Source organism: Sciurus carolinensis, chromosome 11, assembly GCF_902686445.1.
Source record: "Sciurus carolinensis chromosome 11, mSciCar1.2, whole genome shotgun sequence".
Classification (NCBI taxonomy): Eukaryota; Metazoa; Chordata; class Mammalia; order Rodentia; family Sciuridae; genus Sciurus; species Sciurus carolinensis.
Window position 1 is genome coordinate 8,838,536 of NC_062223.1, and position 14,477 is coordinate 8,853,012.

General features: G+C 57.5%; 1 protein-coding gene across 1 annotated transcript; it reads right to left on the reverse strand.

Annotated features, from left to right (window-relative positions):
* Positions 1–1,035: 1,035 nt before the first annotated feature.
* Rhod (ras homolog family member D) lies at positions 1,036–10,066 on the reverse strand. The gene is made up of 5 exons (XM_047517525.1): positions 9,859–10,066; positions 5,437–5,524; positions 4,594–4,703; positions 2,357–2,491; positions 1,036–1,944 (listed from the first exon to the last, which is right to left on the reverse strand). The coding sequence occupies exons 1-5, from the start codon at positions 9,988–9,990 to the stop codon at positions 1,777–1,779; spliced, it is 633 nt and encodes a 210-aa protein (XP_047373481.1). The 5' UTR covers positions 9,991–10,066; the 3' UTR covers positions 1,036–1,776.
* Positions 10,067–14,477: the final 4,411 nt, after the last annotated feature.

Here is a 14,477-nt window from a genome sequence, read left to right on the forward strand (position 1 = left end):
CCAGGCCTTTCCCCCTGGTGGCATGGGAAGCAAACCCTGGTCCCGTAGAGGATGCCTATTTCGGTATGTGAATGAGTGCAGGTAGCTCAGTGAGGAGGAAGTAAGTGGCAGGTTCCCTGGCTTCTCAGAGAAGATCGTGGCTGAGCTCGACCCCAAAGGCTCCCTACAGGGGGGGAGTTTGCACAGGCTGAGACTGGGAGGAAGGGCCACTGAGGCAGGGAAGTGGCCTGGACATAGCCTTGAAAGTCAGGGCCCCGGCAGGGTGGGGAGGGGGTATGTTAAGGAGGCTTGGGGAAAAGACCCAGAGGGAAGTGGTTTGGGATCAGGCACATGAGAGCCCAAGTCCCCAGGTGGAGACTTTGGACCCTCTCTGGGGGGAGGGCTTTTATGCAGGACAGTCTGAGGACCAGATCTGTGCTTTGGCGGATGGCTCTGTGGGTCGTGAGGAGGATGGATTTTTTTGAGTAGAGTCTTGCTAAATTGCTGAGGCTGGCCTCGAACTTGCAGTTCTCCTGTCTCATTCTTCCCAGTAGCTGGGATTACAGGCATGCACCACCATGTCTGGCTAAACTAGACCATTCCTTTGGGCCAACACACATGCTAGCTAACAAGAGGCAGCCACTAACATCCAGCCCAGCAGTTTCATCTGAAACAGCTGCAGATGAAGAGCACTTGGGCCACAGCTCAGGTTACAGGGCTGGTTGCAGCAAGTGAATGGTGTTGTGGAAACCCCTCCTGAATGTCCACTTTGGGTTTTTAGTCTCGGTCATTCAGGAATAGAAAGCAACTATTTCCAGACTAGGTTTTGAACTTGATGCTCTTCCCCAGTGCATATCCCACACCAGAATGTTCTTCTCTGTCTCCACCAACCCAGTGAGTTCAGCCTAGCTCAGGTGGTTCTCTAATTTCCTAAAGTGTGGGTTTCTGGGACTCTTGATTCATATTTTCCTATGAAGCTTTTTTAATTTTTAAAAAAATTTTTTTAGTACTGGGGATTGAACTCAGGGGCACTTAACTACTGAACTACATCCCAAGCTCTTTTACTTTTTTATTCTGAGACAGGGTGTTGCTAAGTTGCCCCTGTTGGTCTTGATCTTGTGATCCTCCTGCTTCAGGCTCCTGAGTTGCTGGGATGAGGGGCGTGTACCACTGCACCCAGTTCCCCGCTCCTTGTGTGTGTTGGTCCTCATGACTCCTACATGTTCCAAAGTTCCAGGACATGGTCTCTGATTGGTTCCACTTTACAAATAGGGAGGTTGAGGCTCAGAAGAACTTTCCCCAAGGTCCTGGAATCCATAAAGCCAGGTTTGAATCCAAGAGTTCTAACCGTCTCTTGCCCACCTTGGCTCTTACCCATCTTGGTACACGTGTAAAGGTGCTTTACAACAAGAAGCAGGACACAAATGACAAGTGATGTCATTTTAGTTGTTACACTTCCCACTGGAACTAGTAGGGGGAAGGAGGAAGGGGCAGGGTGTGGATTCTGGCTTGATGGGCCTGAGAACACCAGGTCCTGCAGATGTAGGCCAGGGAACGGCCACGAGGCGGCGCCAGGCCAGGCTGCAAGCCACTCCAGGACGTCCGGCTAGGACTGGGTACTGGGAACCCGCTTCCTCAGTTCAGCATCCCCAGGCTCTGGGGGGTGTCCATCCATGGAGGTGCAGTTCAGCAGGCCCAGCCTGGGGACTGGGCCTGGGCCACCCAATTCTGCAGGTTAGTGCCCAACTCCTTCCCAAGCTGGTGTGATGGTCAGGGGCAGGGAGGGCCCCAGGTTGGTCAGATCACCACGCAGAAACTCTGGGTAATCCGCCGCCAGAAGTTGCGACTACGGCTGCTGAGGGCCACCTCCGCCGCCTCCTGGAAGACTGAGTGGACGTTGTCGTGCAGCCGAGCAGAGCACTCGAGGTACACCACCGCACCCACAGACCTCGCCATCTCCTGGCCCTGCCGGGAGACGTGGGTGGGGCTGCCATAAGTTGGGGGCACTGGGTGGGCCTTTCTAGGGAATCCCTGGCTCCCGCACCCTGGCTTGACCGAACACTGTCCCGCACTGCATTGTGCCCCGGTCTGGGTCTCTGCCTCTGGAGACACCAACCAATTAACTTCAGATTAAGCCAGGCACACAGCAGAGAGTGGACTGCCTCTGTGGGCCTCAGCTCCCCATCTGTGAAGTGGGTGGGTAGGACTAACTCTGGTGTGCATTCCCGCCTTCTTCCTTCTCCAGGAACCTCCCATGTACAAGTTCAGGCAGCTCCTGACTCCTGGCAGCCTCCAAGACCCCTCAGTGAGCTACATACCAGGCACCAGGGAGAGGCGCCCTGTCCCAGTCCCCTCAGCCCCAGGCTGGGCTTCCTACCCTGTGGTAGGTCACAGGCTCTGATCCCGTTTTCCGCAGCTTGTTCACCAGAGCCTTGTCCTTGCGCAGGTCAGTCTTGCAGCCCACGACAATGACAGGCACTCCTTTGCAGAAGTGAGTCACCTCTGGGTACCACTGCAGGAGGGCAAGGGGAGTGTGAGTCAACAGGAGTTCTGCCCTCCCAGTGGGTCACTCTCCTGCTGCCCTCGCCGGATGCACCCAACCACGATCAGCATGGCCAGCGTTCAGGGAACAAGCTCTCAAGACCAGGCTGATCTAAGAACTTGTATGTGTGAGTGTATTAACCCCAGGGCCCTAGCAGCAGATTCTGTAATCAAGCCCATTGTACAGATGTGGTCACTGAGGCACAGAGGGGCTATGTAACTTGGCCTTGGTCACACAACTGGAAAGGGTAGGATTTGAGCCCCAGGGGGTGTGGCCCAGAGCCCTGCTCTCCCCTCCCCGAATCCTGCCTCTCTGCAAGGTAAGGGATCTCATGATCACCTCCCAAACTGGCCAAGTATGTATTCGCTTAAAAATAAATCATCTCAGTTGGGCATGGTGGTGCAAGCCTCAGGAGGGTGAGACAGGAGGATTGCAAATTTGAGGACAGCCTCGGTAATTTAGCAAGACCCTCAGCAACTTGGTGAGACCCTGCCTCAAAAAGGGCCAGGGATGTGGCTCAGTGGTAGATGGCCCCTGGGTTCAATCCCCAGCACCAAAAACCAAAAACAACCCACAAAATAAAATAAAGATTAATCAGATCACAAAATGATGGCAGCAGCTGTCTGTCTCAACTATCACCCATTGGAGAGACAGCCCCTGTCTGTGTCACTGCTCTCTGGAATGGGAGGCCATGAGGGTTCAGTTATTTTGGCCTGGACTGCAGCTGGGCACCAGCATCCGGGGAGGGGCCTTCCATCTCCAGGAGCACTCAGTAGCTGAGTGTTCCTATTCAGGAAAATCCGGCCCAAACTGCTGGGTCTGTCCAGCTCCTGGGTCAAATGGGCCTCAGTAGGTTCCTAGATAGACACTGCACATGGTGACACCTCTAAATCCAACAGGGGATTCTGCTGGAGCCAGGTCTGCACTATACCCTCCTGTCTCCTGGTTCCCAGTGGCCCCCCTCCTCCTCCCCAGTGCCTGGCAGCTCCAGCCTAGCACGCCCTCCAGAGGACTGCAGACGCCTGCCTCTGAGACCTGCCCTGACACTGCAGTGGGGTGTTGCCACCCCCAGCCTGCTCCTTCCACGCTGGGAAACGACCCCCACTTTCCAGTTGCTCTGGTCCTAACTTCTCCCTCATACCCACGTCCAGCTCATCAGGCAATTCCGATGGCTCTGCCTTCTGGGCAGCTTCAATCTACCCTCCTCTCTCGTCCCCACTGCTAGCATCCCTTTCCCAGGCACCCCCATCCCTCCCTGTCCCCAGAGCCCAGAATGGCACCTGGCACAGAGATGTGCTCAATCAATAGCTCTGAATGAATGCATGTGGCAGGCTGCCTGGGTTGGAATCCCAGAGGTGCCACTTTAATAGATGGGTATCTTTGGACAAGTGACTCGCCTGGGAACACTAATAGTATCTACTCTGAAATATTGTTAAGGGGATTAAATGAGCAAATAGACACATGTGAGCGCCCAGGACAGGGCCTGGTATTTAATACGTTCTAGCAAATGCTGCTGCCCCCATCCTTGTTATCACTCATGCTGTCACTGGCTGTGCCCCAAGGAATCTTGGAGCAGGCCATTTGCACAGAGGCCCTGGAAGCAGTGGATGAGGGACTGTGCCAAGGCTGGGTAGAGGAACTCAAGGGACTGAATCTGACACCTGTGGGCAGCCTCGAGAATGCCACAAGACAGGGAGCATCCTGGGAGGCCTGGCAGCCAGCAGCGGAGCCGCTGGGGAGGGGCTGCTGAGCGTGGCTGGGATCAGACTTCATGGTTCATGCCACCTTGGGCAGGCACAGGCGGGGAGCTAGTTCCTCTGTGTCCCCCAGCATTCTCAGGCACAGTCACAGTGGAAAGAGCCAGTTTCTGAGACTGCCTCTAAATTCCTGGGAGACACTGGGCAAGTCACTGCCCGCCTCTGGGCCTCAGGTTCCCCACACACATGCCCGGGGCACCAGACTTGGTATCAGCTAGGGTCTACCAAGCTCTGCCAGTCGGATGGGTCAAGGGTTGGAGCACGGGTCAAGGGTGGCTATGGTGTTATGGAGCCTCCCTGCTCCCCAGTACCTACCCGGTTAAAGATGTTGTCAAAGCTGTTTGGGCTGGTGACGTCGAAGCAGAGCAGCAGGACACTGGCATCCGGGTAGAACAGGGGCCGCAGGCGGTCATAGTCATCTTGTCCTGGGCAGAGTTGGGGGGGTCACTCCTTCCAGAACTCTTGCCTGCTGTTGGCACCTCCTGGATAGGGAGGCCACCCCAGCAGATGGGGGCTTCTGGAGGGCAGGGCCTAGTTTTGTTCCTTGTGTGAGTGTCCTCTTGTGGTGGCGCTTACCTGGCCTGCCTGAGGGATGAACTAGCCCTGGCCTGGGAAGAGCATTTGCCAGGGGGGCCTGTTCCAGGGAAAGAGGTTAGGCAGAGGCCCACCTGGAGCAGTTGAGGCCCACCCACTGCTCAGGAGCCTGCTTTGCCCTGGGCTTGGGGGCTGAGGAGGAAGGGGCAGGTGGGACCCCACAAAGACATCTTAGCCCATTGAAGGCAAGAGGAAACCTGGGATGCCTTCAGTTCAGCTTTGAGTTCACCCCGTGTGGGCAAGGCCAGAGGCCAAGATCAGGATCAGGCAGGTCTTGGAAAGCTAAAGTCAAGGGTGGAGAGCCTGGGAGGCCAGGACCAGTCCACTCCTTGAAAGCCCAGAGCTCTTACTCCTATTTTCCTCCAGACCAGGGGCTGCCCTGGGATGGGGAGGCACCAGACAGGTGCCAAAGCTACGAGGGACCAGGTTCCTGGAGCCAACACCTTTTTGGGAGGCTGACTGACTTCCCAGGCTTAGAAGGAAGGGGCACGGCTCTGTCCCAGGCCCCTGGGGCCCGCGGAAGCGCCTCTTGCACCCTGCCCCCGCCAAGCCCCCAACACCCACCTGCCGTATCCCACACCTGGAGGTGCACAGGTTTGCCCTTCACCTGCAGATGGACGCTGTACCGCTCGAACACCGTGGGGGTGTAGCTCTGAGGAAGCAAGGGGGAAGGCGGGTGAGGAAGCTTCTGGGAGCGTGGGGCGCCAACACCCAGGAACCGGCAGCACTGCCCCCTCCCCAGGTGTCAGTGTCCTTGCTTCTGGGAAAGCTCCTGGTGGCCTGCCCAGAGGGGAGGCCTAGAGCCCTGCAGGCGAGATCTCCACCTTCCCTGGTCCTGTTGGCTTCCTTTATAAAAGTTTCAAATCCCTGCCTCGGAGTGTCGCTCTACAGGGTCTACCAGATACTGGGGGTCCGGCCCCTGTCAGGCCCTGGCACAGAATCAGCACCCTTTACATGCCAGTTACTGGTGCTTTCTTTGTCCTCCTAGACAGGGGCCTCCCAGTTTTGAGCCTTCATTCATGCTGTCCCCTTCTCCTGGAGTGACATTAACCTACATCTGTTCCTTGTTCCTTCATGTATTCATTCAGCAAACATGAGCACCTCCTCAAGGCCCAGTTAGAAACACCAAGGAGCATGCCACAAACAAGACTCAGTCCCTGCTCAGGGGAGCCCACGAGTTTTAGGGGTCCCTCCCTTTGGGGGAGCACCAGGTGGATTGAACTCAGGGGCACTCAACCACTGAGCCACATCCCCAGCCCTATTTTGTATTTTATTTAGAGACAGGGTCTCACTGAGTTGCTTAGCATCTTGCCGTTGCTGAGGCTGGCTTTGAACTCACGATCCTCCTGTCTCAGGCTCCAGAGCTGCTGGGATTACAGGTGTGTGCCACCATGCCGGGCTAGGGGTCCCTCATTTGCCTCTCAAGTTCTTGGAATTCAGACAAAACCCCTGTCAAATCCCCTTCCCCTGAGTTGCCTTTCCTGAACCCCTCCCTGGGGCATCTCTGGAGTCAGTCATCCAGGGCAGAGGCCCCTCCAAGTCCTGCCTCACCTGAGCTCACTTCTTCCAAATAAAGGTTAGACACACATGAAAGAGGACAGGTTTTGTGCACAGATGAAAACACAGGAAAAAGGAGGGAGGTTTTGCTAAACAGACCCTGAGCAACAGGCAAGGAAGTTTTCAACTCCGCCACAGTATGGCCCTCTTGCCCCGAGGGGCATTCTGCACTGTCTACATCTTGGGTCCCTAGGCCTCAATGGCTTGCTCAGGTTGGCTGGTGGGGCCACAGTGTGGGGCCTCTGTTCTCCTCCCTTCCCATGCCGGGTGTGGCCCTCACCTTCCAGTGACTCAGGAGGACTCTGGGCCTACCCACTGGCTAGCCCAGTTGCTGGCCATCTGAGACAGGCCCTGGTCAGTTGGGAGGAGCAGCACCGAAGTGGTAGGATAGTACTGACCTCCAGGACACTTGGAAGGCCACAGAGGGTGTGTGGGGGGCCTCAGAGTGGGCAGCTGGGAAGATGGCTAGGCTCTGGATCTGTCTTTCTCTCTACCAACTGAGTAGCAGACAAGGACCCCAGCAACCTGCCCATTCCCCCTGGCCTGCCCAGGCCCTCAGGCCCTTTGCCTGTTGGGGGACAGTGTGACCTGGGAATGTAGCTAGGATCATTGGCACTGGGATCAGCTGGGCTTGGCTTAGGGTCTGGCTCTGGCACCCACCATTTGTGACTTTAGGCCAGCCCTGTCACTGATTAAAGGGGAAGAATGTCACCTTATGATGTGGTAGAGGGGTGGACTGGCAGGAAAGTCTCCAGCATAAAAGCTCACTACTTAGCTGACTGCCAGAGGCAGTGTCTACTCCAGTCCCTATCCATTCCTCTAGGTGACAATACCTCCCCATTCCTCCCCAGCCTCTACGGTGAGAGGTCTCCTGACCTGAGCTGCAGGGTGGGGACACAGAGCTCTTGCAATCTTCACTCTGTCGTCTTGCAGAGATGCAAATGGTGGAGACCCCAAGGCCACCATTTGCTAGGCCCTTAAGCACATGGCCCGTCCCGGCGCCATCTTTGATCCTCACAACCTTGGAGAGCCAGTACACTCTGTGTTCTCCAGAGAGGCCCAGGAGGGAAGTGATATGCTCCAGTGATGGCTAGACAGCTGGGCAGTTATGCAGCCAAGTCCATCTGGCTCTAGGGGCCCGGCTCTGTCCCCAGCACCTGCCTCTCCTGAAGTTACCAACTCTAATTTCTGTTGCTGGGAGTGTACAGGAAAGTGACAGGTCACTCCTCTGACTTGGAATTGTCATTGCCCTTCCCCTTACTCTGGAATGTGGCTCTGGAGACACTCTATACTTTTTGTTGTGTTCTTTGACCCCCAGGGAGGGTCACCCTGTGTCCATGGGACAAATAAGTGCCTAATCTTATCTGCAGAGCTATACTCAGTTAGAAAGGCAGGGTCGGGCCTGTGCTGGGCCAGGTCAGAGGTGACTCAGCCTGGGGCCTGCCCTCATGGGGCTCTCTCACAGACAGTGGATCATTACAGAATGGGGGAGACGGCTCAAGAGAGGGTGCCAGCATCTCCCCAGGAAGGACACCTATGGGAGCTGGACCACAAGGGCTCGGGTGAACTGAGCAGGCAGAACTGCTTCCTGCTGCCTCCTGTCCCCTTTCGAGGCCTTTGGGTATTGGTCCTATGGTAATGGTTGTATTCCCAAATTCTAGCCAGGACTGGACGGGGCTGTCACCCGAGTCCTGGGTCCCTCCCTGCCCCAGGAGCTCTGTCCCCCTTGCTTTCTTCTGCCCTGTACCTGAGGTTGGGCCCCAACTGACGAGACTCCCTGTGGCGTCTCAAACCCCAGCCTGTTCTCCAGCCTTCATTTAGGGCAGGAAGCCTCGGGGATGGGGCCCCAACCTTCCTAGCTGCTGGCTCCCTGGGCTTCCAGGGCTGCCAGGAAGAGGAGGTTGAGTCCAGTAGGCAGAGCACTGGGGGCTCAGGATGGGCACCGCCGTGGCAGGGCCATGGCCCCCCTGTGAGGCTGCCTCTCTGGCTTATTTTCCCTTCTGTAAAATAAAGCCTTTACAGTTCTTGAATCTGTGGTTCTTTAAAAGAAGGCACTTTTAAAGTGCTAGGGAATCCAGGCACAGAGAGCCCCTCCCTTGGTGATGAACATGCCCACCTCTCCCCTGGCCACCCCAGCATGACCTCCAAAACACTTCTTTGAATGTGCACTTCCACATGGTAACCTCTCAGAAACTGCCACCATCTCACCAACTATGAGGACTGATCCAGGACACTGGTGGGGAGGGGCGGCCCCTCCACGCCCCAGTCTTGAAGGTGCCCCCGGGGACCCCCTGTGGTGTCTCTCCAGGGTGCCATCATAATGGTTGTGTTCTCATGGGCAGTATCTGGGGGCCTAGAAATCACCTCCAACCTAAAAAAACTGTAACTAGCCAAAGGAAGTGATGTCAGTCAGCTCCAAAAACCACAAAATGAGTGGCTGGATGTTACCACCGTGGAAAGAATGGCCCAGTGCTGTTTGCAGGCCCAGCCTCTCCTGCCTCCGCCATCAGAGGCCTGCACAACCCAAGAGGCTGACTGCAAAGGAGGATGTGGAGAGGCTGGAGGCCACTCATGGGTTCCAAGGACTCTCATTCCTTCCTGGGCCCAACCCCTGGCCCTAGCCTTGGTGTCCCTGGGAGTCGGTCTGGACAGTCTATCAATGAGAAAGGCAGAGCAGGACTAACCGTCAACAGGCCCAGGGTGGCTGGGGCACCCCAGGTGCCATGTGGAGATGTCCAGCAGACTCGCCTTTCCTCTACCTAGTTACCTACTAGGTCACTCTGCCGGTGAGGCAAAACTGAGGCTCAGAAAGACTAAGCAAGTTATTAAGGAGCAGTGGGGTTCATTAGAGGACAGCCCTGGTGCCAACCCAGCTGTCTGGCTCCAGACTGGCCTGCTCTTCTCTGCGTGTAGCCAGGGCATGAGCACTGCATGGACAAGAGCCAGAGAAGAGATGATGTTTCCCAAGAAGGACATTTGCCAGTTTTCAGAGCTGAACACTTGACCTCTGGTAACAGGCTCCTCTATTAACTCAGGTGGTCACTTTCATTATTCCTATTATGTAGTCAAGGAATCAGACACAGAGAAGTCAAGGGATTTGCCCAAGGGCACATAGCTGTAAGTGGCAAAGACATGATTTGAATCCTGCCAGTCTGGCTCCAAAGCCCTCAGTCTCTCTTAGCCTAGCTGTGCCAAAGTGCTCCCTTGGGACCCGTCATGTACTCAGGAGGTCTGATTCCATCTCTGGGTCACTCCTCCAGGGTAGATGCCATTCGCCCGACGTTACAGATGACATCTCTGGGGCCTCCACTCCCAATGGCAGATTGAGAACTCTGCCCTTGACCCCACACCCCGCTGGGAGGCCCCTGGGGGCCGGGGCTGCGTGTGCCCCTGCGCAGACTGGGCACACGGGCCCGCGCGGGCACTCACCTCGGGGAAGGCCCCATCGGCGAAGACCATCAGCAGCGACGTCTTCCCGCAGCCGCCGTCGCCCACCAGGACCACCTTGACCGACCGCACGCCGGGCGGCGCGTCCTCGCCGGTGGCCTGGGCCGCCTTCATCGCCGGGCGGGCGGCGGGCGCGGGCTGCGGCGGCGGGCGCGGGGCAGGCCCGGCGGGGCAGGAATGTGGAAGGGGCGGGGCGGCGGGAGGAAGTGCGAGCCGGGCGGCCCGGGGGCGGCGGCCGGAGCGGGCGGCCGAGCCCAGGTGAGACGCCCCCGCCAGGATCGCGGCGCGGGCGCAGGATCCGTCCCTTCCAGCCGCTCAGGAGGCGCTGACAGCATCTGCCGTGTGCGGGCGCCGGGGCCGCAGGGCCCTACGTCCTCGGGAGGGCACCCTGGTCTCGAGAGGGAGAAGACCAGTAGCCGGGCCGCCAAAAGGGGGCTGGGGTGCGGACCGAGGAGAGGCGCCTGGCCTGCTTTCCCTGGGAGGAAGTGGCCTGAGCGAGAGCGGTGGCCTTTGCCGCTGTGCTTTTCCCCTAAGCGCCGGACACTGAGCACAGCACAGTCCTCCCTCCAGGTGTTTCAGGCCAGGTGCGGAGGGGGTGGCCTGCCATGTCCTGTGGGTCAGTCCCGTCTGGCCTACCCTGTCCCCTCAGGCAGCACCGGGAAGCCTGCCGCAGGTGTCTGGCCACTTATTTCACCTTGGCTGGAATGTGATCTACGGAAAGCGATGGAATCTTCCATCCATAAAGTGCTTGGAGCGGGGTCTGACATATGGTTGGTGCCACGAGGGGTTCTTAGTGTTTAACCAGCAAAGATGGCCCCGTTTCCAAGGGCCTGGGGATCCCGAACTGTTCAGGACAAAGTTCCTACCTTGAGAAACCCACAGCCTAGAATGGGAGACAGGCAGGACATCAGTGTGATGAGACCCACACCAGGTAGGGACAGGCTCTGGGACAGGAGTAGGGAAAGGGGCTCCTCACCCAGGTTGAGGGAGGTAGGAAACCCTTCTGACAGGAGAGGCCAGAGTCATGAGGAACAAGTAAAACACGGTGGAGTGGGAGAGGGAAAAGGTTTTCCTAATGAGGAGGCAACTGGCCGCCCTGCCACTGTAGGAGGCAGTGAGGGGAGCCCCGCCCCCATCCTTCCCAGGGTGGGGCCAGGGCACGCTTGGTTGGGAGCTGGTGCCCAGAACACTTTGGATGCCGGGAATAAATCCAGTATCAAACTGGAAACTTACCGTCACCTGACCTCCCCACCCCTGTGAGTGACCAGAGTTTAAACCTTTATAAAAGGAACACAAGCCATCTCCCCAGATCTTGGACTGGATGTTTCACTGAAGCTTAAGGAACAGGGCAGAGGCCTCTGCATGCCGAGGTCCCCTCATTCCTGTCCCAAGCTTCACCTCAAGGCTTCACTTAGGTTGAATGGAGCCTCACCTGGATGGAGGGAGCCTCCCCAGGACGGCTCCACCTTTCAGGAGTCCCTTCCTCCCCGAAACTGCCTTAGGGCTGGGCAGTGACTTGGCACTGGCTGGGCGTGTAGTTACTGAGCAGGGCTCCCCGCCCCAGGAGTGGCAAGGAGGGGCCCTGTCCCCCGACATCAGCTGTCAGCTTCGTCATCCTCATCACCTCTGTTCCCTGCTGCTGGGAGGCAGGTGGAGCCAGTGAGGGTGGAGGGAGCTGAGAGTCAGGCCCCCGTTGCTATAGGAATAATCATCCTAATGACATGCTCGATGGCTGGCATGCGTTGCAGTTTCTCTGAACTTTTCCTAATAATAACAGTGCCCATTACTGGATTGCAAACCACGCGCAGGAGGTGGGAGTTTTTAGTGCCATTCTGCAGATGAAGAACCTGAGGCTCAGACAGGTTAGGTCCTTGACTGAGCTCTACAGCTTGTAAGAGGCCAAACTGGAATTTGGACCCCAGTCCCCCAACATCACCCCTCACTTGTGGTATTGCATTCAATTCAGACTACCAAGTGGGCAGAGCCAGAGAGCTGCTTTCCCCATTTTACAGATTTGGAAACTGAGTCTCAGAGAGGCCACAGCTTGTCTTTGGCCAGTGGGACCAGAGGTAAGATTTGGTCTCCTGATGTCAAGCCCAGCCTCACCCCATCCTATGCTTGTGCTTCTACAAGAGGCAGATTGATCCCTGCACCATGGCCATCTGCCCTAGTTGGCGGGGAATTTCCCCCCAGTCTTCTGGACCACATTGTTTTCCTGGAGTTTATTTTTGGAGTGGGGAGGTGCCCAGGTCACACAGTTGACCTGGCCAGGGCACTGTTTACTATTTTACTGTTTATTGTGGCCACTGTTAATTTCCAGCCTGTGGGTGACTCAGACCCCTCCAGGCCCCGCCCATCCTGAGCTGGGAGTCCTTTACGTAGGACTGCCCTGAAGACACCGAGGAGCAGAGAGGCCGGACCAGCCTCAGTCTTGCCATGTAGGTGACCAGACTGGTGGTTTAGCCCCCAGCCAGGGCAGGACCACTTCAAGGGCAGGGACCATGGTGGACCCATCGCTGTACCCCAGCCTGCCTCAGGCGGGCAGCAGCTGTGGCTCAGGATGCTGTGCCCAAGGGATGGCCAGGCTGGATGAACAGGGGAGGGAAGGAAAAGGGCAGAGTGAAGAGGAAGAGAGGAAGTAGGCGGGTAGACGCGCTGGCAGAAAGAACCAAAGCTTGCACAGATGAGTGTGTGACATGCCCAAGGGGGGCCTGCAGACCACTCCTCAGCCTTTACCTGCTCCAAGGCCCCTGGCTTCTGCCCCATTCTCTGACACCCGTCCCTGCCCTCCCCTGAGTCGGGATTCCCAGGAGTCCCTGCCAGTCCCAGTCGATTCTCTGCTGCCCCCGTGTGGTCTCTCTGCACCGTCATCGCCCCAGGTACCTGCCGGGCCTGGGGTTCCGGCTCAGAGAGGGAGGAAGGAAGTGCAGACTGGGGAGCAGGACCTCGGAGATGCAGTCCTGTCCCAGGATACCTTGGAGAGGCCTGGGGTGCCGTTTCCAAAGCACCGGCTCCACACACCTCCTCTGGACCCTCCGCTCTCATCCCAAACTCCAGATCCCAAGAAGCCAGGATGCTCAGCCTGAACCTCTCCACCCCAAACCTTGACCTCGCATTTGCCAAATACTTGCTGTGTGCCCAACACCTGGCCTGTCACCTATTGCACCCTATGAAGCACGTACCATTCCTACACTCACTTCTTTGACAAGCGAGGAAACTGAGACCCAAGAGGACAGATTATCTGCTCAAAGTCCCATGGCTGGTACGTGAGGAGCCGGACCTTGAACCCAGGCTGCTGGGTCCCGGAGCCCACCCACACAGAACCCCGAGAAGTCAGGAGGGGGACCTTGACAGGCTGTCTTCTTCCACATCCTCATTCTTCAGATGGAGAGACTGAGGCCCTGAGAGGGGAAGGAACTTGTCACACAGAAAGTAAGCAGGAGAACAGACCCAGGTCGATGCCAGGTGGAACCCAGAGAGCCAGCCCAGCCCACCGCTGCCCCTGCCTCCTCTCCCTGACTTATTGGTCAGGTGGGGTGGTGGGTCAGTGACGGGGTGGAGAGACGGGAGCCCTGTGATCCCTCTCGGTGCTGTTCAGCCTTTGTGCTGGTTGTCCCTGCGGGTGTGTGTCCCAGGAGGGGAGAGAGGCTAGGGGCTGAGGCCAACTGTGGCTGCCACAGTGGCTCATCGTGCTTCTCCCACACGCAGGCCTGGCCCAGGCCACGCTGCTGGTCAGATCAGCCACCCACACCTCCGTGGTGCGAGGCCGGAGGAGAAGGGGAGAGGAAGTGACAGGAGGAGATGGGAGCCTGGGGAGGGGCTCAGAGAAGAGCCGGAAACACTGAGAAGATCGTGAGAGATGAGCCCAGGGAAAAGCAGCTTTCCCAGCCTGGGGGCGGCGCCTCAGTTTGAATCCTGTTAAATGAACCCCAAACCTGAAGGCAGCTCAGGAGCCTCCCACCTGCCCTCCCTGCCCCTCACTCATCAGGAGCGATGTCACTCCTAAAGCTCCTTAGTGACCCCCCCCACTTCCCTCAAATCTGCTCCCGCAGATCTGCTCCCACTGAGGACGCCTCCCTGGCTCTGCACTGCCAGTATAAGGACCTTCTGCCTCACCTGGGATGCTGAATTCCCCAGAGTCCATCCCCGGGGGTTCTTGAGCCTCGGTTGGGGGTGTCCCCCAGATATGTGTAATACCTTTGCCCAGGCAGTTGGGGCCCCCTCCCTCCTCCATGCACACAACGCTGCTCGCACCTGCTCCGGAAGCCCTCCCTGGTCTCTGCCCTTATGTATCCCTGGAACAGCCTGTCTTGTTAGTTACATCAGTCTTCCCAGTTGACGGGGGCTTCCACAGAGCCTCCTGGTGGGACAGGCCTCCTGGGTGGTGCTGGGATTTCTTACCCAGCTTATCCTTGCCCATGCTTGTGATCTCCCTGGGGAGAGGTGGGGAGGGGGAAGCCACAGCATTCTGGAATCCAAAGGGACTTGTCTGTTGCCTCTCGGCCCCATCTTTGAGGAATGAGAGAAAGGGGCAGTGCAGCCTAATGGTCAGGCGTATGGGTCCTGGGGCCAGAGAGCCTGAACTGGAATCCTGGCTCTGC

Excerpts from the sequence above, each read along its gene's own strand:
- Rhod (XM_047517525.1), bottom strand. The coding sequence starts at position 9,990 with ATGAAGGCGGCCCAGGCCACCGGCGAGGACGCGCCGCCCGGCGTGCGG. Across the intron at positions 5,525-9,858 it reads CCGATGGGGCCTTCCCCGAG|AGCTACACCCCCACGGTGTT; the intron begins GTGAGTGCCCGC and ends TTGCTTCCTCAG. Across the intron at positions 2,492-4,593 it reads TTGACAACATCTTTAACCGG|TGGTACCCAGAGGTGACTCA; the intron begins GTAGGTACTGGG and ends GCCCTCCTGCAG.